The 25,195-nt window shown below is 44.0% G+C and overlaps 1 protein-coding gene and 1 long non-coding RNA gene across 3 annotated transcripts in view; one reads left to right on the top strand and one right to left on the bottom strand.

Annotated features, from left to right (window-relative positions):
* The window catches only part of LOC109399785 (synaptogenesis protein syg-1), a 611,559-nt gene that overhangs the window by 181,006 nt on the left and 405,358 nt on the right, over positions 1–25,195 (bottom strand). For both annotated transcript variants that reach the window (XM_062860224.1, XM_062860225.1), the window contains exon 7: positions 10,565–10,727. In XM_062860224.1, coding sequence (XP_062716208.1) covers positions 10,565–10,727 — 163 coding nt within the window. The remainder of the gene's footprint in view (positions 1–10,564; positions 10,728–25,195) is intronic.
* On the top strand, positions 1,893–10,826 carry LOC134291879 (uncharacterized). The gene is made up of 2 exons (XR_009999323.1): positions 1,893–2,104; positions 10,576–10,826. It is a non-coding gene; the product is annotated as an uncharacterized LOC134291879 (long non-coding RNA).

The following is a 25,195-nucleotide window of genomic DNA, read 5'->3' as shown; positions in this document are numbered from 1 at the left end:
TTGTGTGGTGTTGTACTTATTGTTTCTTTCTGATTGTTTAAACTAGTTTAAGCGGGAAGAATTGCTGGATGTAAACTGCGCATCCCAATATAAAAGTCACTTGACGCTCGTCACAATGACGAATCCGAACAAGCCGAGCCGAATGGCTCGAACGATCTCATGAATATACAAGGTGGCAGTCTTATCTGATACACCAGCAAGAACGGTTCATTTAATCAGTTGTGCGATAAATCGAAAATACTTTTCCGCTCGATTCAGTTCGGTTAGTTTTAGTCCTCCGGGTTTGGTCTGTTCCCCAGTCGCATCACAGTATTTGAAAGATACAAACAACTGAGGTCTTCCTTAAATCTTTCTTGAAAGTTGCGCTGGTGTCTGTAGTAATAAAGTAGAATGATTTAGGACTAGGAGAGAAGAATATTTATCCTTCATGACGTGACTATATCATAAGACGGTATGATAGATTGCTGTTTCATCACTTATAACATTATAACATTTTTCAAAAAGCTTTTGAGGAACCCCTCACATCTCAAGTGTACAATATCGATCGGGGCTCCTACTAAACCTGAGTACCTGCGTTAAGCCCTTGCAGCATTAAAACCTTCGCATGTATATTTCATATGTATACAGGGTGTTAGGTTCCTGAGTGCAAACTTTTTAAAGGGTGATAGAGGACCATAAATGGTGAAAAAAATTGTTCTACGCATATGGTCAAATCTCAACCGTTACGTAGTTATTGAACTCCCCATGTTTTTGACTCTTATTGCCTTAACAGGCTATAACTTTAAAATGGTCAAACTTATCGCAGTTTTTTTTACCCTTATTCGAAAGATTATTGAATTTTCTATCAAATGGCATCTTTGAACCGATTGGTTTAGTTAAATAGCTAAGTTTTCTAGAGCAAAACAGCTAAAAATAGCGTGTTTTATTTGTTTTTGTCTATTATCTTTGAAACATGCGTAATAAATTAAAATTCTCTCTTTGGCAAAATTATGGCCCCTGTTCCACTCAACAATTCGTTTTTAAACATCAAACTTCTATCTCTTTCCGTTTTCTTGCAATTTCGATTTAAACGTCGCATTTCAGATCATAAATTTGCAATCGTCATGGTAAGCACTTTTTTGCGCACTGTGCCGCACATTTAAATCCAAATTGCAAGAAAACGATAAGAGTTAGAAGTTTGGAGTCAAAGAAGGAATTGTAGAGTGAAACAGGGACCACAACTTTGCCAAAGAGAGAATTTTAATTTATTACGCATGTTTCAAAGATAATTGACAAAAACAAATTAAAACACGCTATTTTTAGCTGTTTTGCTCTAGAAAGCTTAGTTATTTAACTAAACCAATCAGTTCAAAGATGCCATTTGATAGAAAATTCAATAATCATTCGAATAAGGGTAAAAAACTGCGATAAGTTTGACCATTTTGAAGTTATAGCCTGTTAAGGCAATAAGAGTCAAAAACATGGGGAGTTCAATAACTACGTAACGGTTGAGATTTGACCATATGCGTAGAACAATTTTTTTCACCATTTATGGTCCTCTATCACCCTTTAAAAAGTTTGCACTCAGGAACCTAACACCCTGTATAAGATCATCCACTTGACCATAGTTCCTGTTTTCTGGTCAGCATAATAACGGCTCCATCCACTCAACATGTGGCCGACGGTGCCGCTAAAGTAGACGGTGTTTCTTTAGTGATGCCACCAAAAGAGGGCTTAAATATGTACGAATAAAATGCTATTAGCGTCTTTAACAGAATTTGCTCGAAGGAATTTAATCCACCAATCCATCCTGGCTTTCTTATGAACATCCTCATTCAGGTAAAATAGTCGAAATCTTGTATAAAATGTGTTCAAAAGCCTGTTACGCCCATTTCAAAAGCTAAGGTCGACTTCTAGTTCATCGTTGCTGAGTTCTAACCGACCAACAACAACGGTGTACACACCGAGCGCGCGAGAAGCCATGATTTATGGGCTCGCGTGTCCATCGATACTCGCCGCCGCGCCGGACTCTGCGCTTTCGAGTGGTGGAGCGGAGACCACTTGGAGGAAATCGATTTCACCACCTAAAACTCCGATAGAACCTAAGTGATCAACTTGCTAGTAGGTAAGTGAACGACGGAAGGAGAAGGGCAGAGGGCGAAAACGGGCACTCGACGGCACCATAAATTTAATCAGCATCGATAATTCTGTACGTTATCGAGGAGGGTGTCGAGCTGAGGGTTTACCTTAGCTCAGAGGACTGACCGACCAGACGCGATGCGAAATGCATCGACGTGTTGGGTGATGAATTGCAACCACGATTGTTTAGGCAAGTCCGGTAGTTGAGTATGCTTGCAGTGCACTTTAGGGGGAGTATGTTGGCGGAACTGGATGAGCTTCGTTCAAGCTGGAAAAATAGAAAGTAGTCACGTTTCGCATGGTTGGTGTAAAACCCAGTACGTATATAGCTTTCCATTTCCGATGTTTGTGCACAAAAAACCTTGACTAAGTACAGTACTTTCATATTTGACGTTGAGATAAGTTGAGCTGTGAATGAATCAAAAGTATTCTAGACTCAGAGTGAATCCTGTTCAGAATTCAAAGATAATTCTGTTCAGGATTCGGAGTGAATCCTGTTCAGGACTTGGAGTAAATCTTGTTCGGAGTGAATCCTGTGCAGGATTCGAAGTGAATTCTTTGCAGGATTCGAAGTGAATCTTGAGCAGGATTCGAAGTGAGTCCTGTGCAGGATTTGGTGTGAATCTTGTTCAGGATTCGATGTGAATCCTGTTCAGGATTCGGAGTGAATCCCGGTCAGGATTCGGTGTGAATCCCGTTCAGGATTCAGAGTGAATCCCGCTCAGGATTCGGAGTGAATCCAGTTCAGGATTCGGTTTGAATCCTGTTCAGGATTCGGTGTGAATCCTGTTCAGGATTCGGTGTGAATCCTGTTCAGGATTCGGAGTGAATCCTGTTCAGGATTCGGAGTGAATCCCGTTCAGGATTCGGAGTTAATCCCGTTCAGGATTCGGAGTGAATCCTGTTCAGGATTCGGAGTGAATCCTGTTCAGGATTCGGAGTGAATCCTGTTCAGGATTCGGAGTGAATCCTGTTCAGGATTCGGAGTGGATCCTGTTCAGGATTAGGAGTGGATCCTGTTCAGGATTCGGAGTGAATCCTGTTCAGGATTCGAAGTGAATCCTGTTCAGGATTCGGAGTGAATCCTGTTCAGGATTCGGAGTGAATCCTGTTCAGGATTCGGAGTGAATCCTGTTCAGGATTCGGAGTGAATCCTGTTCAGGATTCGGAGTGAATCCTGTTCAGGATTCGGAGTGAATCCTGTTCAGGATTCGGAGTGAATCCTGTTCAGGATTCGGAGTGAATCCTGTTCAGGATTCGGAGTGAATCCTGTTCAGGATTCGGAGTGAATCCTGTTCAGGATTCGGAGTGAATCCTGTTCAGGATTCGGAGTGAATCCTGTTCAGGATTCGGAGTGAATCCTGTTCAGGATTCGGAGTGAATCCTGTTCAGGATTCGGAGTGAATCCTGTTTAGGATTCGGAGTGAATCCTGTATAGGATTCGGAGTGAATCCTGTTCAGGATTCGGAGTGAATCCGGTTCAGGATTCGGAGTGAATCCTGTTCAGGATTCGGAGTGAATCCTGTTCAGGATTCGGAGTGAATCCTGTTCAGGATTCGGAGTGAATCCTGTTCAGGATTCGGAGTGAATCCTGTTCAGGATTCGGAGTGAATCCTGTTCAGGATTCAAAGTGAATCCTGTTCAGGATTCGGAGTGGATCCTGTTCAGGATTCGGAGTGAATCCTGTTCAGGATTCGGAGTGAATCCTGTTCAGGATTCGGAGTGAATCCTGTTCAGGATTTGGAGTGAATCCTGTTCAGGATTAGGAGTGAATCCTGTTCAGGATTCGGAGTGAATCCTGTTCAGGATTCGGAGTGAATCCTGTTCAGGATTCGGAGTGAATCCTGTTCAGGATTCGGAGTGAATCCTGTTCAGGATTCGGAGTGAATCCTGTTCAGGATTCGGAGTGAATCCTGTTCAGGATTCGGAGTGAATCCTGTTCAGGATTCGGAGTGAATCCTGTTCAGGATTCGGAGTGAATCCTGTTCAGGATTCGGAGTGAATCCTGTTCAGGATTCGGAGTGAATCCTGTTCGGGATTCGGAGTGAATCCTGTTCAGGATTCGGAGTGAATCCAGTTCAGGATTCGGAGTGAATCCTGTTCAGGATTCGGAGTGAATCCTGTTCAGGATTCGGAGTGAATACTGAACAGGATTCGGAGTGAATCCTGTTCAGGATTCGGAGTGAATCCTGTTCAGGATTCGGAGTGAATCCTGTTCAGGATTCGGAGTGAATCCTGTTCAGGATTCGGAGTGAATCCTGTTCAGGATTCGGAGTGAATCCTGTTCAGGATTCGGAGTGAATCCTGTTCAGGATTCGGAGTGAATCCTGTTCAGGATTCGGAGTGAATCCTGTTCCGGATTCGCAGTGAACCCTGTTCCGGATTCGGAGTGAATCCTGTTCCGGATTCGGAGTGAATCCTGTTCAGGATTCGGAGTAAATCATGTTCAGGATTCGGAGTAAATCCTGTTCAGGATTCGGAGTAAATCCTGTTCAGGATTCGGAGTGAATCCTGTTCAGGATTCGGAGTGAATCCTGTTCAGGATTCGGAGTGAATACTGTTCAGGATTCGGAGTGAATCCTGTTCCGGATTCGCAGTGAACCCTGTTCCGGATTCGGAGTGAATCCTGTTCCGGATTCGGAGTGAATCCTGTTCAGGATTCGGAGTAAATCCTGTTCAGGATTCGGAGTAAATCCTGTTCAGGATTCGGAGTAAATCCTGTTCAGGATTCGGAGTGAATCCTGTTCAGGATTCGGAGTGAATCCTGTTCAGGATTCGGAGTGAATCCTGTTCAGGATTCGGAGTGAATCCTGTTCAAGATTTGGAGTGAATCCTGTTCAGGATTCGGAGTGAATCCTGTTCAGGGTTCGGAGTAAGTTCTATTCAGGATTTGGAGTGAATTTTGAATAGAAATCGGAGTGAATCCTATGTATGTTTCGGAGTGAATCCTGACCACAAACATATCCTGTCAAATATTTTCACAATGAAGCCATTCCCAACTCACAACATCTTCAATTTCCCTATTTCCAATTTCACGAGTCAACATTGCGTCAGAAGCCAACAAACCATTATTCCAACCAGCACGCCACCAGAACCTTCCACACGCCGTCGTATGGTATATTGATTGGTGCTAATTCCCCTACGGTCGGGGCGATGTGATATGACCTTGCGTGTTGACGTGTGCCGTGGCATACCCACTCCCTGTTTGCCCTGGGCCAAAAGAACCCACTTCTAAACGACAACGACCCACTTCATACGGGCGATAACGTGTTCCTGCCTTCAACGCTGGGCCGAGCTGGGCCGGGATAGCAAAAAGTGGGAAAACAACTACCAACTTGCCTTCGTCGTCGTCGTCGTTGAACCCACCGTAACACATCGCACATTGAGTATGAACAATTCCGCTGGAAGCAATGCGCGGCTCCCTCTACTTTTATTGATTGAACATTTTACTCCACCCGCTTCTCACATATTAATTTGGCCCCGAGCTCCTGCGACTATGACGGGTTACGGGAACGTCAACGCGAACGTGTGTAATGGGTTAATTGATGGGAAAATGAGGATACAAACAGCTTGCGGAGATTTTATGGGTCTTTCATAGTATAGAACGTTTGCGCGACGATAATGATCTTAAAGTTCCGATTGGCCCACAATATTGCTTGAACCAATGACGACGACGTGGATTAGCTCTCATTAAAAAGAGCTTAATTATGAGTTGTCCTTGGGAACGCGTTGTACTGTGTTAAACGTTTTTTTTTGTTTGCGGTGTCTGTGCTTAGGAGTCACCTGGGAAATGAAGTGCGTGTACGTACTACTACAGGGGCTTCCAACAGCAAACCAGAATGTCTCCGTGGCGAATGAGCTACGAAAAGCTATATAATATTTTCAGGAGTTCTTCGGGACGATTTACAGATTATTGGGAATTTCTGCATAAGTTCCCGGGAATTCCTCCAGGTGATTCCAAAAAGTTTGTCGGGAATTCCGTCATGAACACTTCCTGGGAATTCCTCAAGAAGTTCCTCCGGAATTTCACCACGAATTTCCCGAGGGTTCCTCGAAAATTTCTCCGGGGATTCCTTCAGAAATTCACCACGGATCCCTCCAGGAGTTCCCTGGCGATTCATCCTGGAGTTCCCTGGGGACTCCTCAAGGAATTCCTCGAGGATTACTCCTGAGGCATTCCTTCGGGAATTCCTTAACCTTTCAGGATGCGCGCCTGTTTGGTCCTAAAACAGCACCGTGCTCGCGCAGTGTACGACAGGCGAGGTTTTTTTTGGTAGTGTTGTATTTTTTACAACGGCGCGCGTCCTGAAGAGTTTAGCAATTCCTCAGGAATTCCTTCAGGAGTTTCGTGTAGGAATTCCTTCAGGAGTTCCTCGGGAATTCCTTCAGGAGATCCTCGGGAACTCCTGCAGGAATTCCCAAAGAACTCCTGGAGGAATGACCAAGGAACTCCTGGAAGAATTCTCGAGAAACTCCTGAAGAAATTCCCGAGGAGCTCCTGTAGGAATTTTCCAGGAACTCCTGGAGAAATTCCCGAGGAACTCCTAGAGGAATTCCCGTGGAACTCCTGGAGGAACTTCTGTAGGAATTCCTGTAGGAAAACTCCTGATAGTTTTCCCGGGGCACTCCCGAAGGAATACCCGAGGAACTCTGGAAGGGATTCCCGAGAAACTCTTGTTGAAATATCCGAAGAACTGCTCGAGGAATTCCCCAGGAACTCCAAGAGGAACTCCTGGAGGAAATCAGGAGTTCCTCGGGAATTCAGGAGTTCCTCGGGAATTCAGGAGTTCCTCGGGAATTCAGGAGTTCCTCGGGAATTCAGGAGTTCATCGGGAATTCCTCCAGGAGTTCCTCGGGAATTCCTCCAGGAGTTCCTCGGGAATTCCTCCAGCAGTTCCTCGGGAATTCCTCCAGGAGTTCCTCGGGAATTCCTCCAGGAGTTCCTCGGGAATTCCTCCAGGAGTTCCTCGGGAATTCCTCCAGGAGTTCCTCGGGAATTCCTCCAGGAGTTCCTCGGGAATTCCTCCAGGAGTTCCTCGGGAATTCCTCCAGGAGTTCCTCGGGAATTCCTCCAGGAGTTCCTCGGGAATTCCTCCAGGAGGCCTCGGGAATTCCTCCAGGAGGCCTCGGGAATTCCTCAGGAGTTCCTCGGGAATTCCTCCAGGAGTTCCTCGGGAATTCCTCCAGGAGTTCCTGGGAATTCCTCCAGGAGTTTCTCGGGAATTCCACCAGGAGTTCCACGGGAATTCCTCCAGGAGTTCCACGGGAATTCCTCCAGGAGTTCCACGGAAATTCCTCCAGGAGTTCCTCGGGAATTCCTCCAGGAGTTCCTCGGGAATTCCTCCAGGAGTTCCTCGGGAATTCCTCCAGGAGTTCCTCGGGAATTCCTCCAGGAGTTCCTCGGGAATTCCTCCAGGAGTTCCTCGGGAATTCCTCCAGGAGTTCCTCGGGAATTCCTCCAGGAGTTCCTCGGAAATTCCTCCAGGAGTTCCTCGGAAATTCCTCCAGGAGTTCCTCGGGAATTACTTAAAGAGTTCCTCGGGAATTCTTCCAGGAATTCCTCCAGGAGTTCCTCGGGAATTCCTCCAGGAGTTCCTCGGGAATTCCTCCAGGAGTTCCTCGGGAATTTCTCCAGGAGTTCCTCGGGAATTCCTCCAGGAGTTCATCGGGAATTCCTCCAGGAGTTCCTCGGGAATTCCTCCAGGAGTTCCTCGGGAATTCCTCCAGGAGTTCCTCGGGAATTCCTCCAGGAGTTCCTCGGGAATTCCTCCAGGAGTTCCTCGGGAATTCCTCCAGGAGTTCCTCGGGAATTCCTCCAGGAGTTCCTCGGGAATTCCTCCAGGAGTTCCTCGGGAATTCCTCCAGGAGTTCCTCGGGAATTTCTCCAGGAGTTCCTCGGGAATTTCTCCAGGAGTTCCTCGGGAATTCCTCCAGGAGTTCCTCGGGAACTCCTCCAGGAGTTCCTCGGGAATTTCTCCAGGAGTTCCTCGGGAATTCTTCCAGGAGTTTCTCGGGAATTTCTCCAGGAGTTCCTCGGGAATTCTTCCAGGAGTTTCTCGGGAATTCCTCCAGGAGTTCCTCGGGAATTCCTCCAGGAGTTCCTCGGGAATTCCTCCAGGAGTTCCTCGGGAATTCCTCCAGGAGTTCCTCGGGAATTCCTCCAGGAGTTCCTCGGGAATTCCTCCAGGAGTTCCTCGGGAATTCCTCCAGGAGTTCCTCGGGAATTCCTCCAGGAGTTCCTCGGGAATTCTTCCAGGAGTTCCTCGGGAATTCCTCCAGGAGTTCCTCGGGAATTCCTCCAGGAGTTCCTCGGGAATTCCTCCAGGAGTTCCTCGGGAATTCCTCCAGGAGTTCCTCGGGAATTCCTCCAGGAGTTCCTCGGGAATTCCTCCAGGAGTTCCTCGGGAATTCCTCCAGGAGTTCCTCGGGAATTCCTCCAGGAGTTCCTCGGGAATTCCTCCAGGAGTTCCTCGGGAATTCCTCCAGGAGTTCCTCGGGAATTCCTCCAGGAGTTCCTCGGGAATTCCTCCAGGAGTTCCTCGGGAATTCCTCCAGGAGTTCCTCGGGAATTCCTCCACGAGCTCCTCGAGAATTCCTCCAGGAGTTCCTCGGGAATTGCTCCAGGAGTTCCTCCAGGAGTTCCTCGGGAATTCCTCCAGGAGTTCCTCGGCAATTCCTCCAGGAGTTCCTCCACGTGCTCCTCGAGAATTCCTCCAGGAGTTCCTCGGGAATTCCTCCAGGAGTTCCTCCAGGAGTTCCTCGGGAATTCCTACAGGAGTTCCTCGGTAATTCCTCCAGGAGTTCCTCCAGGAGTTCCTCCAGGAGTTCCTCCAGGAGTTCCTCCAGGAGTTCCTCCAGGAGTTCCTCCAGGAGTTCCTCCAGGAGTTCCTCCAGGAGTTCCTCCAGGAGTTCCTCCAGGAGTTCCTCCAGGAGTTCCTCCAGGAGTTCCTCCAGGAGTTCCTCCAGGAGTTCCTCCAGGAGTTCCTCCAGGAGTTCCTCCAGGAGTTCCTCCAGGAGTTCCTCCAGGAGTTCCTCCAGGAGTTCCTCCAGGAGTTCCTCCAGGAGTTCCTCCAGGAGTTCCTCCAGGAGTTCCTCCAGGAGTTCCTCCAGGAGTTCCTCCAGGAGTTCCTCCAGGAGTTCCTCCAGGAGTTCCTCCAGGAGTTCCTCCAGGAGTTCCTCCAGGAGTTCCTCCAGGAGTTCCTCCAGGAGTTCCTCCAGGAGTTCCTCCAGGAGTTCCTCCAGGAGTTCCTCCAGGAGTTCCTCCAGGAGTTCCTCCAGGAGTTCCTCCAGGAGTTCCTCCAGGAGTTCCTCCAGGAGTTCCTCCAGGAGTTCCTCCAGGAGTTCCTCCAGGAGTTCCTCCAGGAGTTCTTCCAGGAGTTCCTCCAGGAGTCCCTCCAGGAGTTCCTCCAGGAGTCCCTCCAGGAGTTCCTCCAGGAGTTCCTCCAGGAGTTCCTCCAGGAGTTCCTCCAGGAGTTCCTCCAGGAGTTCCTCCAGGAGTTCCTCCAGGAGTTCCTCCAGGAGTTCCTCCAAAAGTTCCTCCAGGAGTTCCTCCAGGAGTTCCTCCAGGAGTTCCTCCAAAAGTTCCTCCAGGAGTTCCTCCAGGAGTTCCTTAGGAATTCCTCCAGGAGTCGGTACAAGAAGTTAAAGCTGTTATACGCACACACACATGAAGAGGAAGCTATGTAAATCATCGCACAGATTGTGCTAGTAAATGAAAGGAGACTCTCTTGCCAAGAAAAAATGGGAAATTCGTATATTAGCTGGCACGTCGGTTTGTTAGTGGTACTAGATCGTTTTGTCCACGACTTTGCTCCCTTTGGAATACGTCATCAACTATCAGTTTTCCGGGATGTATCACATTCTAAATCTGGTACACACAGTCAAACAAACGGAATACTTGCGAAATTTTCATCGACCAAGCTTTCAACGATCGCTTTATTGTTGTGGCTTTCACAGCGCATCGTTTTTCTTTGCGTTTGACGTTTCACACTAGCGCCTTCTGTTGACGATATTGCACAACGCAGTGATTCGTGAAATATTTCCATCATGTGATGTTAGTGTGAAGTGGGCGATGGATTTTGAAGAAAATTGTTTTAGGTGTTACGTATGTTTGTCTGTATTACACCGTGGTAAAGTTGTTGGAAATACTGAATTATTCAAACTTTTTTTTTAATAAAATAAGAATCGGTGATCTTTTTCGAAAACTTTACCGCTAAACATAAATAGTGTTTATACCCCCTGTACCATAGGATAGCAATATTTCCAGCATGATTCTACCCATTTTGTGGGGCACCCCGGGGGAGAAGCCACAATGTCAACCATCTGCCGTGTCGTCGTCACCTGTCCCAGTCCCTGTTGTCTCCATCCGGTCCTGACCCCTCACCCTGCCCCCCCCCCTCCCCTCTTTCACGAAGCAGTGCTGCGTAATGAATGAGCATTTAATTACCTTCCCCACAGTTCACCTCCAGCGATTCGGACGTCTGGTTGACCAGGGAACAGTTGTAGGGCATCTCCGGTTTGCCAGCGGCAATCAAATGGAACACACATGGCTCCCGCTGCTGTCCGACGGCGTTGTCCGCCCAGCACATGATCGTCCCGTAATCCTGCTCCTGCAAATAGGAAGGGTGGGTGGAGAGAATAAGGTTACAACAGTGTGAATCGGGTGCGATTTGCTCTAGGAGATAATGAAATAATAAATATGTGATGTATGTTTGCACTATTGTCGTCAACCCGTCCGTCCGTTTCAGTTGAGTTCGCTCGGGGACTATGAGGTGAGACATATTTAATTAAGCTTGCATTTATCCACTCGTTGTATCTACGTATACACGCACGTTTGTACATAAATTGCTCGTTGCGTTATGCTTCATTATCAACTGAAACATTGAAGAGTGATGTCCATTGTCATCGGTTCAGCCATTATAACGCTTTCAGGAAATATAATTTGTTGATCTTTTTTCGATTAAAACTCATGTTTTGAACCACTATCGCGAACTTTGAGTTCATCTTTTTCTAATCGCATGAGATTTTTTCTACTGATTCTCGACTTTTATTTATGAATTTTCTCAACGGTGAAAAATTTTGTGGAAAACTTTTTCCACTTCATATTTTTTTTGGATTCATGAGAAAACTAGCTTTCATTTTTATTGTAACAATTTGTTTCTACAATGCTTCGTTCTTGAGTAATGGTTTTCTAAAAAAAAGGGTTATGTGGCACATTTGGACATTTTTCAACAAAATTGGCCATAACTCAAAAACGAAATAAAAATGCATTCCAAAAATTTCAGCGATTAAGTTTATGACAAAACCTTCTCAAAAATGTTTTTTTTTGTAAATTTTTCACTAGTTCGGGCATAGGTTTTCCGGCTTTTCATTACAAATTTTCTCGACTGTGGAAAATTTTGTGGAAAACTTTGTCCAGTTCATATATTTTTTGGATTTCTGAGAAAATTCGCTTTCATTAAAAAAATTTTTTTCTACGATGCTTCGTTCTTGAGTTATGATTTTTCAAAGTAAGTAGTGTCAGGGGAAAACAAAAAATCCAGTCGTATGATGGATTGCTTGAGAAGTATCTTTAAAGCATAGTTTAAAAATTTACCAGCGATTCCATGTGTAATTCTCCCAAAGACTCTTTCCCAAAGTTTTCTGGAGATTCCTTTCAAAAATCCTTCAGGGATTCCTCGGATCGCTCAAAAAACGATTCTCTATTAAGTTTCTGTAGCGGTTTCTTTAGAAATTCTTCCGGGATTTCTTCAAAAAATTCATCCAGGAATTTTTTCAAGTATTTTTCGTACATTTTTCCAGTGGTTTCTTCAGAAATTCTTTCGAGAATTCCTTTAATAATTCGCCCAATAATCGAACTCCTTCAGGGATTACTCCATGATAATTTTTAGTGGTTCTTGCAGGAAATATCTTATTGATTTCTGCAGAAATCCATACACAGATTTCTTCTGACATTTTTCTAGATTCTAGATTCTAGAAGTTCATCCAAGAATCCTGGAACTTCTTAGGAATTCCTCTTTCCTCTGAAATTACTTTTGGAGTTTCAATAGGGATATCGCGGGAGTTTCTCCAGGGATTTCTTCATTCAATGTTCATGTGAAATTGTCTCCTGGAGATTCTCCCTCGTTTCCCTCGTTTCACAATTCCTAGAAGAATTACTCCTGGAGTTCTTTTAGACATTTCCATTGATACTTCTCTTTAGTAGAAGTAGATATAGTGATTTCTTTAATAGGGATTTCTCTTGGAAGTTTCTATAGATACGTCCTTCCGTACTTCCACAGATAACTTCCAGATTTTTTCCTCATGGAATACCTTCAGGTGTTACTCTCGGAGTTGCCTAAAGTGCTGGCAGAAAATTCTTCTAAAATTTTCATTGATTCCTCCTGGAGTTTCTTGTAGGTCATTCAGTCCCTCCTTCTGGATCTCCTTTGAAATTCCTCCTGGAGTTCCATCAGACACTCATGAAGTTTATCCAGGGATTTCTTCTTTTGGAGTTTCTTTGGAACTTTTTTCCCGAAGAATTTGTCTTGGAGTCCGTCCTGGAATCCTTCAGGCAATTGAATTGATATTGCTCTTCAGGATTTTCCAGAAGTTGAACCAAGGCTTTTCCACCAGGGATTTCTCCTGAAGTTTCTCCAGATAGTCTTTCCGGAGTTCACCAGGAATTCCTCATGGAACACCTCCAGGTATTCTTCCCTAATAGGACATTTTCCCCCGTTTACTCTCGGTTGTTACATGCAGCACGTGTTTGCCGTTCGAAACCTGCACACTACATCATAGGCGGCTATGTTGTTCTTCATTATTTCCATTGCTCACACACGTGGATGGGTATCGAGTAGACCGGCCCACATTTGTATGACGCGAAAAAAAAGTTTTCAAAATTCACGGGGCATCCTCTAGGATCGTGCCTTTGGATGAGAAGAACAATCTGAGAAAGATTCAGCTCAATCGATTAAAAATTGAGCTGGCGCAAATGAGTTGAAGGTTTGTATGGGATGTTCAGTCCAAATATATGGGAAATTGGATGGCCTCCAGTCTCTCATACAACACGCTGGTTTGGCGAGTTCGATTTGGCTCAGAATTGAAAAAATAGAAATTGATACCCTAATGAACAACTTTGTAGAATACCATATCATGATAAAACTTAAATTAGTTGCGGTTTTAGCCAAGGAAAGCAGGATGAGAATATCTTCCCCGTTTACTCTAGCTTGTTACATGCAGCACGCACAGAAAAAAATAATCATGTAAAATTCAGCGAAAAATCATGCACATAAAGGGAATGCTAGAGTTAGTGCATATTTACATGAGATATCATGTAAAATTACGTTACGTTCGTGTAAATTTCCGCTAATAGTCTTGTAACCGGTTCATGTCCATGATGGTTTACGCGATGGTTGGCGGAAATTTACACGATGGTAATGTAAATTTACATTATATCTCATGTAAAAGTGCACTAACTCTGGCATTCCCTTTATGTGCATGATTTCTCGCTGAAGTTTAATTACATATTTTTTTTCTGTGCGTGTTTGCCGTCCAAAACTTGGGCACTAAGGACTGTTCATTAAAGAAAGTGGACATCTGTTCACCAATAGTTTAGAGTTAAAACAAAACAAAACATTGTGAAGTTTTGCTCAATGTGTAAAAACATTGTTCACTTTGGCAATACATTCAAAGAAAACGGAAAAAAGTGAGAAATTTCGAGCGATGGGTCGGAATAGCTTAGCGACTTGCTTTAAATTCTGCACAAATGGTGTTCCAAAAAGTTGTCGTTTCGAGAATTGGCGTACTAGTACACTTCCGGGACCGCAATTTTTCAACGCTGAGCAGGGGACAGATGTGCCGGATGATGTAGGGTACATCAGAACCGAAAAAAAAATGAGAAAAAGTTTTTGGTGTGGCAAGCCAATTGTTCATGCGGCTCAAAGAGTTCTTAATATTTCACCACGGGAACAATTAACGGTAAAAATAACAGAGAGGAATGCATCAAAAAACGACTTCTATCCATCCACCGAAAACATACGAATCCTTCATTGTTTTTCCCAGATCTGGCATCCGCTTATTACGCTTCTTCTACACTAGAGATGTTCAAGACGGAAAAAGTCGATTTCGTCAAATAGTGGCAAAATCCACCAAACTTCCCTTAACGGCGTCCTATAAAAAGATACTGGACAATAATTAAGCGGCATCTCAAGAAAGATGAATGAGAAGCAAGCTCTATTGATTGCTTCAAGAAAATTTAGTCTGTGGCACAACGAAAGGATACGGAGAAAGTTGTGCAGAATCTAATGGGAGGTATCAAGAGGAAAGTCCGAGCGTTCTTCAGAAATGCGAAGTAAATGTTCAAACTCACGTGAATTCGATCACATGTATGTTGATTGTCATTAATAAAAAATAAACTTAATAATTTGTTCGAAAATAAATATTTTCTATTGAAAAACAGGTGTCCACTTTCTTTAATGAACAGTCCTTACATCATAGGCGGCTATGTTGTCCTTCATTTCCATTGCTCATGCACGTGGGAGAGTATCGAGACAATGAAGGATTACATAGCTGCCTATGATGTAGCGGGCAAGCTACGGCCGACCAACACGTGATGCATATAACAACCGAGAGTAAACGGGGGAAGATGTCCTTATTCTGCTTTCGTTGGCAAATACCACAACTATATTAAGTTTCATCATGTTATGATCTTCTACAAAGTTGTTCATTAGGGTATCAACTACTATTCTCTCAATTCTGAGCCAAATCGAACTCGCCAAACCGGCGAGCTGTATGAGAGACTGGAGGTCATCCAATTTCCCATATATTTGGACTGAGCATCCCATACAAACCTTCAACTCATTTGCGCCAGCTCAGTTTTCAACCGATTGAGCTGAATCTTTCACAGATTGTTCTTCTCATCCAAAGGCACGATTCTAGAGGGTGCCCCGTAGAAATTTTCAACATTTTTGTATTTGGGCCAGTCTAGTATCGAGATAATGAAGAATTACATACACCTACACCATATATGGTGTAGCGCAAGCCTCGACCGACAAACACGTGCTGTATATAACAACCGAAAGTAAACGGGGGAAGATGTGCTCGCCCTGCTTTCATTAGCTGAAACCGCAACTAAATTAACATGATATGGTCTTCTTCAAAGATGTTCCTTAGGGTCTCAACTACCATTCTTTCAATTCTGAGTCAAATCGAACACGCCAAACCAGCGTGCTGAATGAGAGACTGGACGTCATCCAATTTCCCATATATTTCGACTGAACATCCCATACAAACCTTCAACTCATTTGCGCCAGCTCAGTTTTTAACAGATTGAGCTGAATCTTTCACAGATTATTCTTCTCATCCAAAGGCACGATTCTAGAAGGGGGCCCCGAGGAATTTTTCGCCATTTTTGCATTTGGGCCAGTTTATTCGCTATGTTTCATAAATAATTTATCCTTATTTATCTATATTTTTCTAAAGATTTCTCCTGGTCATTTTATGGACTATTCTTGGAGTTTCTTGTAGATCTTCGGGAGGTTTATTCTGAAGCTACAAAATTGCTCCGAGAGTTCCGTTAGAGTTTCTTCATGAAGATTCTCCAAGGATCCCTCGTTTTGGAGTTCCTTTGGAACTTTTTTTTCAGAGACCCTCCAAGAATTCCTTTTGGGGTCGCTGCGGGAATTCCTCCTGGAGTTCCTTCGGGCATTTCAGTTGATATTACTCTTCAAGATCTTCTAGGAGTTGCTCAAGGTTTTCTCCACTAGAGATTTTTCCTGGAGTTTCGACAGATAACTCTACCGAAGTTCGTCCGAGAATTCTTTTGAGAGATTTTTTCTGAAGCTTCCGAGAGTTTCACTAGAATTTATTTCTGAAGATTCTCCAAGGACTCCTAGTTTTGGAGTTCTTTTGGAATTTTCATTTTGCGAAGAATCTCCAAGAATTCGTCTTTTATCAGGTATCTGCAGGGATATTCCTCCTGGAGTTTATTCGGCCATGTTAATTGATACACGGGAGTTTCTAGAAGTTGATCAAGGTTCTCTCCACCAGAGATTTCCCCTGGAGTTTTTACAGATAGTCCATCCGGGGTTCCCCCAGCAATTCCTTCCGGAGTTTCTCGTCGGGTTTCGTTTAGAGTTTCGCCAGAAATTCCTTCCGGGGAAGCTTTTGACATTATTTCCTGGACTGCTAAAGTCTTTATCCTGGATTACCAAGATCTCAGGATTCCCCGAGCAGAGGAGAAGAGCAAATTTATAACAGCAAAATCACATAGCTTGTTATTATATCTTGTGTTGTTATTAGTAAGTTATCAAGACATTACTTTCCCATCACATGTTTTGTTAGTCAATCTTGTTTTGTTATGATTAAGCTATTGATATACATCCATTAATAGTAGTCTACGCAACAAGGTGCAGAATGAAGATTTTTACAGCACGAGTTGTACACTTATCCAACGAGGCTTGCCGAGTTGGATAAGTACGACGAGTGCTGTAAAAATCGAATTCTGCACCGAGATGCGTACAACGTTTTTTGCAATTTCATAAATTACCACTTGAGGATAGTTTTTAACAAAACTTTTTCATCAAACTGCACACAGATGTTCATAGCCATGTTTAAGAAAGTCTGATCATAGCAGGTTATACTGTGCAGTTGTCACAATTTTCCAAACCTGCGTCCAAAAAGCATCAAGAAATTGATCAAAACTGAAAACAGTGCTGTAATGGTTCATTACGCAACGCAAATCAGTGCTGTAATGAACCATTACAGCACTGATAATTTGGTGTGGGAAAGTAGGCCTTTTCCTGTCAGATTTGCGTGAGGTAAAACAGCCTATTACGATGAGAAATAGCAAAAATAACATTACAATAATATGTTGTGTTGTAGAACAAGTTGAGTTATTGTTATACTATTGAGAGTGTGTAAAAAATTGATCATCAATAGCATAACAATGACAAGTTTAGAAGTTAAGACTACATCATTCGATATTTACGTTGAATGGGAGCATGTGCAAATTCTCTCATCAGTTCCTCTTCTTTCTGGCATTGCATCCCGATTGGGATAGACGCAGTTTTTCAGCTAACTGTTTCATGAGCACACATGACAAGTATTACCTGTTGTTGCCGCATTTTTTTTAATCGGTTACCATCATACTGTTATACTGCCATGTATCGCGAGTCAGTTCCAAAACTAAAATAAAAGGTTTAAGGTTTCATGAAGATTCTGAAAACCTCTGCAAGGCTAATTGGTCATCACTTGGGTCAGGAACTCCACAAACAAAATCAGCTGTGAAATTTGTTTGGTTGTCATTTTTTACGGTTTGCTCATTTTGTTTTTGTTATTAACTTACTATCAAATCTCACCTACTTACTTACTCATAATCAAATTCATAATTAATTTCGTTTTCGGATTGTTATCAAGAACAAGTGAATTTCAAAATTTGTTATGGACATATTGTAGTAATTCACTGTTATTAATTTGTTATTGAAACAAACAAAACATGTTATCAAATTAGTATCTCAGGTACAAAATTTTGTTATGATATTTGTTATTTTGCCGCTTATGACAGGCAAGTTTATAACATAATATGTTATGTTAATAACATTAAAATAGCAGATTCCATTATTCAGTTATTTTGCATAAATAATACATTTTATTATGCTGTTGTTATTCTCTTCTGCTCGGGTCAGGAGGTATAAAATAGTTTTTAGTTCCTTGCGATTTTGCCTTTCTCGTACATCAGAGTGGGAAGCGGCCAAACGTGATTTTTTTTTATTTTTTTATTTATTTATTATTTTTGTCCATCTGACTTCAAGGTCTACATGAACATTTGGAAAACCTAAATTTCTAATAAACATTCGTCTTAGTCATAGGCGCCAACTCAGGGGGGGCAAGCATGGTTTTGCCCCCCCAATAATTGACGATTTTTCGATTTTCCCATACAAAAAATCAGAAAAATCAGACTTTGCCCCCCCAATAATTTGGCCAAGTTGGCGCGTCTGGTCTTAGTCTTCTTATAAAACTATCTACAGATACACACAAGTCAAATACACTGACGACACTGTTGAAAACGATGCACATAGGGCAATGTTTTGGTTCATTCTGGCCATAATCTGTCCGATGAAACTCCAGCCGCAGGAAGTCATTGTTTCCTAATACTCGAGGAGGAATATTTATGTTTATTTGTCGCAGTAGAGTGGGAGAGTCTATTACGTTCAATAGCAGCTTATTCCACTCCCACCTCTTTATGCGCTTTATGTTTCGAATATGAGCATTAGATACCCTATTGTGATGACACCATCTTCTTCTTCTTCTTGGCGTAACGTCTTCATTGGGACAAAGCCTGCTTCTAAGCTTAGTGTTCTATGAGCACTTCCACAGTTATTAACTGAGAGCTTCCTCTGCCAATGACCATTTTGCATGCGTGTATCGTGTGGCAGGCACGAAGATACTCTATGTCCTAAGTCGAGGAAATTTCCTTTACGAAAAGATCCTGGACCGACCGGAAATCGAACCCGTCACCCTCAGCATGGTCATGCGGAATACCCGTGCGTTTACCGCCTCGGCTATATGGGCCCTTATGACACCATTCACGAACTATATACCATAGACATCTTTGGTTAGGCCTTCGGTTGCCATTATTTAACATTCTCATCTGATACATACCATGTTTAACTGTCGCATAGATACGCTTTAGATGAATACACGAATGAATATTCAATTTTGTGCACAAACTAATGGTATAGTTTTTTTTTGAAGCTCTGTAACCGTAAGTTTCACCAAAAGTATCCTTTAGAGATCACCCTTCCACTAACAACACCCAAATTCCTGTGACACCTACGCCTGAGAGATCGTAGAGCTGTCTACATCTTTCTTAGGTGTCCAAATAACCATCCATCCCTTTCCCCCATGAGTTGCAAGGATGTATCCAGGACAATTCTCGACCATTGGAGGATTGCGTCAGTCTTGTCTAAGAGTCAGAGACTAGTCCCAAATCTTTGTGCTATGGTTCGGACGGGAAGGAGGTAACGGCGGTCTAGCACTGTACTGCCGTTCTATGCATAATTGTCCCATGTTATATGGGATTCCCATATAACATGGGACAATTGGGCATAGAACGGCAGTGTACCACCTACGAATTTGTGCGACTCGCTTAATGCTAATGCTAAAGATAACCGTAGCTCTGATACGTCTGTGCTAATGGACTGAACTCACTTTTTATCAAACAATAATAGCATTTCGCAATTCTTTTTAATTTATCATCAAATCGTCAATAGAAGCACATGACTACGAATAAAAATGTAGCAAATGTGCTCATGAAAGCATATCAGTTTGCTTCCGTTGATAAGCTTGATGAGAGAGTTTCAAAATGGAGTATTTGCCAATCGATGAGCGATTGCATATTCATGTGCATTATCCATCAATGAACGCTGTTTTCTGATTTCAATTATGCGTTTGCATGCTCTAGTTGAAAAGTCAAACGACGTACATATGCCTCGATTATGAGGCAATAGCAACGCGTGAGATTGACTGATGCTGATGTGTTCCAAATCTCTCGTATATTGCATGCAAACCATTACCATTGTGGAGAAGCATTGTTCCTCATCGATATCTATAAAACGTGCCTAAATTTTCAATTCTTCGCCGTTATGCTCCAATTTACCATTTGAAATGAGATTATAACTACAAACAAGCCATTTCATAGATCGTTTGAAATCACATTACCCAACGACTGCCTGTTTCTATCAAATCCCCTCGAAAGCCGACCGCACAATCAACCACAAACCCAACCAGCAAATACATTCCTAATTTGTACTCTTTCAAGCTAATTATGAGCCAACCAGTTACCAATAAAAGCCGCAAATTCTGTGAATCGTGTACTCATTTGAAACAATCACACGTTTGCCGAGTTGCGAGTTTTTAACAGAGCTGGGAAGCTGGGACCACGTCGTCGTTGTTATCGGGACTCAGGAGGGATTGGAAACCCATAGGAACCGAGTTGCGTGGTGCTGCTGCTGTGAACCGGACGTGCCTTCCTTCGGCGTACAAGTGTGACGCGAGTCGAGCTCATAAATTTTCGATCACTATGCTATAACATATTTTCCTCCTTTTAATCCTCACTATAATCCAATATCCTCCCGGTTCGGTGCGCAGTTTGTTAACACAATAAAAGCTATTATTTATTATTTTCATCCTTGCGTGGGAAGGACGATTCGGCATATATGGGTAGCGGAGCGGGGTGATGTGCCACACCTTACCGTGGCAACCATATGAACCTGAATAATTGGAAACTGGGATTCGAAAAGACGTGATCCGCCGAAAGAGGACTCTGGAGTTAGTCAGCACAGTATAAGCGCACTGCTGCTGGGGTGATTCGCTTTGTGCGACAAGTGCGTGAGTTAATTCTATTTGAGTTCAAATTGTTTGACCAAGCCGCTAAGTGTAACCCGACAAGCAAGAAATTACAAATGCTTGACTATTTTCAGCCACAAGTGCGTTAGCTAAAATTTTGTTTTGAACGGGCTGAACGGGCTTTTTATGTTGCTGAAGATTTTCCAGAACGAGCTCTCACCAGATGCCGTTTTCGATGGTTGAATTCTCACAAGTTCCTACCTCATGCTTCCACGGGTCAAGCGATGACAAAGACCGCCAGCTAAGAGTTGTGTGTTTAGCTGGTTGTGTAGCCTGGGCACTGTTGTCCTTCTGACTTCAGCTAGATTTAGGAGGTACGCTCCGAGCGTCTGTTCACCAAGGAGGTGCGGCTCGTCTGTTCTGGCATCCAGCGGCTGAGTAAGAAACGCTGTACCACGCCCAGCTAGATCCAAGGTGGTAGCACCATCAGCGTGGTCGTCCCAGTGTTGGTTGGGACGTTAAACAGAACTGGCACGATGGCCCTCCGGCGAGACAGGAGTGTTGGCGTAGGCCCAATAAGCCACCCGTAACAATCCCCATTGCGAATAACATAGGAGAAAATACGACTCGATACAATCGGCAAAGACCCACGCGACGAAATAAGGACTACGATTGGATACTTGGAACATGGAATTGCAAGTCACAAGGTTTCGCAGGATGTGACAGGATAATCTACGACGAACTACATCCCCGCAACTTCGACATCGTGGCGTTGCAGGAACTTTGTTGGACAGGACAGAAAGTGTGGAAAAGTGGGCATCGAGCGGCTACCTTCTACCTAAGTTGTGGCACTACCAATGAACTGGGAACAGGATTTATAGTGTTGGGCAAGATGCGACAACCTGTGATCAGGTGGCAGCCGATCAACGCAAGGATGTGCATGTTAAGAGTTAAGGGCCGTTTCTTCAACTGCAGCATCATCTACGTCCACTGCCCACACGAAGGGAGACCTGATGACGAGAAAGAAGCATTCTACGCGCAGTTAGAGCAAACATACGATGGTTGCTCGCCACGTGACATGAAAATCGTTGTCGGCAAAATGAACGCGCAGGTAGGAAGGGAGGAAATTTACGGACCTGTAATCGGGCAAAACAGCCTGCACGCCGTATCGAATGATAACGGCCAGAGATGCGTAAACTTTGCAGCCTTCCGTGGTATGGTAGTCAGTCAGAAGCATCTTATTCCCCCGCAAAGATATCCACAATGCCACCTGGAGATCACCCGACTATCAAACAGAAAACTAAATCGACCACGTTATAATCGACGGTAAATTCTTCCAGGATATAACCAATGTCCGCACCTACCGCAGTGCGAATATAGATTCGAATCACTACTTAGTCGCTGTATGCATGCGCTCAAAACTATCGACAGTTATCACCACACGTCGAAGTAGAACGCCCGGCTCAACATTGAGCAACTTCGAAACGTAGAAGTGGCTCAAGACTACGCGCAGCAGTTAGCAGTGGCCCTACCAACGGAAGAGCAGCTTGGCGCAGCTACACATGAAGATGGCTGGAGGGACATCCGATCCGCCATAGGTAGTACCTCGGCTACAGCACTAGGCTTCGCGACTCCAAATCACAGAAACGACTGATACGACGGCGAGTGTGAACAGTTGAAAAACGAGAAGAATGCAGCATGGGCGAGAATGCTGCAACACCTTACGAGAGCGAATGAGGCACGTTAAAGACAGGCGTGGAACATGCAGAACTCAGTCTTCCGGATGAAGAAGCGGCAGCAGGAAGAACGAGATCGCGAAGCGATGGAAGAGCTGTACCGCGCTAAGGACACACGAAAGTTCTACGAGAAGCTGAACCGCTCGCGCAGAGGCTTTGTACCACAAGCCGACATGTGCCGAGATAATCACGGGAATATTCTCACGAGCGAGCGTGAGGTGGTTGAGAGATGGCGGCAGCATTACGATGAGCATCTCAATGGTGACGTTGCAAGTACCGAAGGTGGCGTGATAACAGATCTTGGAGTATGTGCACAGGACGATAGACTTCCAGCCGCTGACCTCCAAGAGATTGAGGAGGAGGTTGGCCGGTTGAAAAACAACAAAGCCGCTGGAGCAGATCAACTACCAAACGAGCTTCTAAAATACGGTGGAGAAGCCCTGGTGAGAGCACTACACTGGGTCATTACCAAGATTTGGGAGGAGGAAGTATTACCGGAGGAATGGATGGAAGGTATCGTGTGTCCCTTCTACAAAAAGGGCGACAAGTTGGATTGCGGGAACTACCGCGCGATCACACTACTGAGTGCTGTCTATAAGATTCTCTCTCAAATTGTATACCGCCGTCTATCATCGATTGCAAGAGAGTTCGTGGGGCTATACCAGGTTGGATTTATGGGTGAACGCGCTACAACGTACCAGATGTCCGCCAGGTGTTGCAGAAATGCCGCGAATACAACGTGCCCACACACCACTAGTTCATCGGTTTCAAATCGGCGTATGATACAATCGATCGAGAACAGCTATGGCAGATTATGCACGAAACCGGATTCCCAGATAAACTGATACATACGATTGATCAAGGCGACGATGGATCGAGTGATGTGCGTAGTTCGAGTATCAGGGCCACTCTCGAGTCTCTTCGAATCTCGCAGAGGGTTACGGCAAGGTGATGGTCTTTCGTGCTTGCTGTTCAACCTTGCGTTAGAAGGTGTGATTAGGAGAGCGGGGATAAACACGAGTGGAACGATTTTCACGAAGTCCGTTCAGCTGCTCGGTTTCGCTGATGATATTGATATTATTGCTCGTAAATTTGGGACGATGGCGGAAACGTACATCCGACTAAAGAGTGAAGCCTGGCGAATCGGATTAGTCATTAATGTGTCGAAGATAAAGTACATGATGACAAAGGGCTCCAGGGAGGAATCACCGCGCCCGCCACCCCGAATTTATATCGACGGTGATGAAATCAAGGCGGTTGAAGAATTCGTGTACTTGGGCTCACTGGTGACCGCCGACAACGACACCAGCAGAGAAATTCAGAGGCGCATGATGGCAGGAAATCGTGCTTACTTTGGGCTCCGCAGAACTCTACGATCGAATAAAGTTCGCCGTAACACGAAGTTAACCATCTACAAAACGTTGATTAGACCGGTCGTCCTCTATGGGCACGAAACATGGACCCTACGTGCAGAGGACCAACGCGCCCTTGGAGTTTTCGAACGGAAGCTGTTGCGTACCATCTACGGCGGAGTGCAGATGGAAGACGGGACTTGGGGAAGGCGAATGAACCACGAGCTGCATCAGCTGCTGAGCGTCATCAGCATGTCGGATAGCAACCCGACTAAAATGGTTCTCGAGAGTCATCCGACCGGTACAAGAAGACGTGGAGCAAAGCGAGCTAGGTGGTTCGACCAAGTGGAGGACGATTTGCGGACCCTTCGCAGAGTGCGGAACTGGAGACAAACAGCCATGGACCGAGTGGAATGGAGACGGCTACTATGTACAGCAGAGGCTACCCCGGCCTTAGCCTGATCGGTAAGGTAAGTAAGAGGTCAGATCATGCTAGAGACACCAGACGGCAGACACAGGTCATAGCGCTGCAGCGTAAGAAAGGGGGTATCGCTACTGTGCAGTAGTTACTCTGGATGTAAGGAACGCGTTCCATAGCACCAGTTGACCGGCTATTGCCGATGCGCTCCTGCGTCTGAGAACAGCCGGGTAACTAACGGGTGTCCACTAAATAACGAGAATGCTTCCAAAGTGCTCTTAAAAATATATGATCTTCAAAAACGGCAATCTGAATCTATCTATCATAAAGGTTTAACACTAAACTTTCATGGAAAAATATAAAATTTTAGAAAATTGAACGTAGTAATTTGTACAGCATATTTGTGTAGTAATGTTGGAGCAACTGCTTTGTACGACTTTTAAAATTTAACTTTCACGCATTTTCTGCATCTGTGAAATAGTTAGTTGAAATAATTGACTTCCAAGCTACCTTTAGCATCTACACACTCAAACAACAATAGGAAAAAAAATTGGGGATACTGACTGGTTTTACTGCTTTGATGGCAGCCTTTTCTCGTAAATGACGTTTATTGAAATTTCCAAAAAATGCCATTTTTCTGTATCATAAAAACGTGTCAATGTAATTTGTGCACTGCGGTTCATTGTTGACCTTTTTGTGTGCTATTTTATTTTATAACAAATCATTTACATGTTGTCCAACGTGTAAATGTGATTTGATGTGAATATTTGATATTTTACACGGCATTCTATTGATTTATCCAGCCCATGACGCAAAAGTACGTTTAATGATGTGAAATGATTTCATGCTTATTGATTTAGCTAGTTTACATCTATTTCCATCAGGATCTGTTTCTAGGGATGCCAGGTTGTAGAGTTCATTCAAAACTGGACAGATTTTAGGTTTTCTTTTAACTTTTTTACGGTTTTTTTTAGCAATCGGTAGAGCCGTCCAAGGCGCTTAACTAGTGCTTCCTGTTTCAATGTCGTTTTCTACAGAACAGAATAAGTTGAAACAAAATAAAAAATACGCTGACTTTGTGGATAGATAGATGATTGTTTTGCATAAAAAAACTTTTCTCTATGGGCGCTTGTAATTTTTTAATCAGTTGCTAAAACCATTCTCGTTATTTAGTGGACACCCGTTGTACAAGATTCTCGGAAGTTACTTTGTTACTATTCGGGTACATTTACCCTATAAATCCA

The sequence above is a fragment of the Aedes albopictus genome, chromosome 3 (genome assembly GCF_035046485.1).
Source record: "Aedes albopictus strain Foshan chromosome 3, AalbF5, whole genome shotgun sequence".
NCBI classification, from domain to species: Eukaryota; Metazoa; Arthropoda; class Insecta; order Diptera; family Culicidae; genus Aedes; species Aedes albopictus.
Note: the sequence above shows the minus strand (reverse complement) of the source record. Positions and strands in the feature narration are given on the sequence as shown.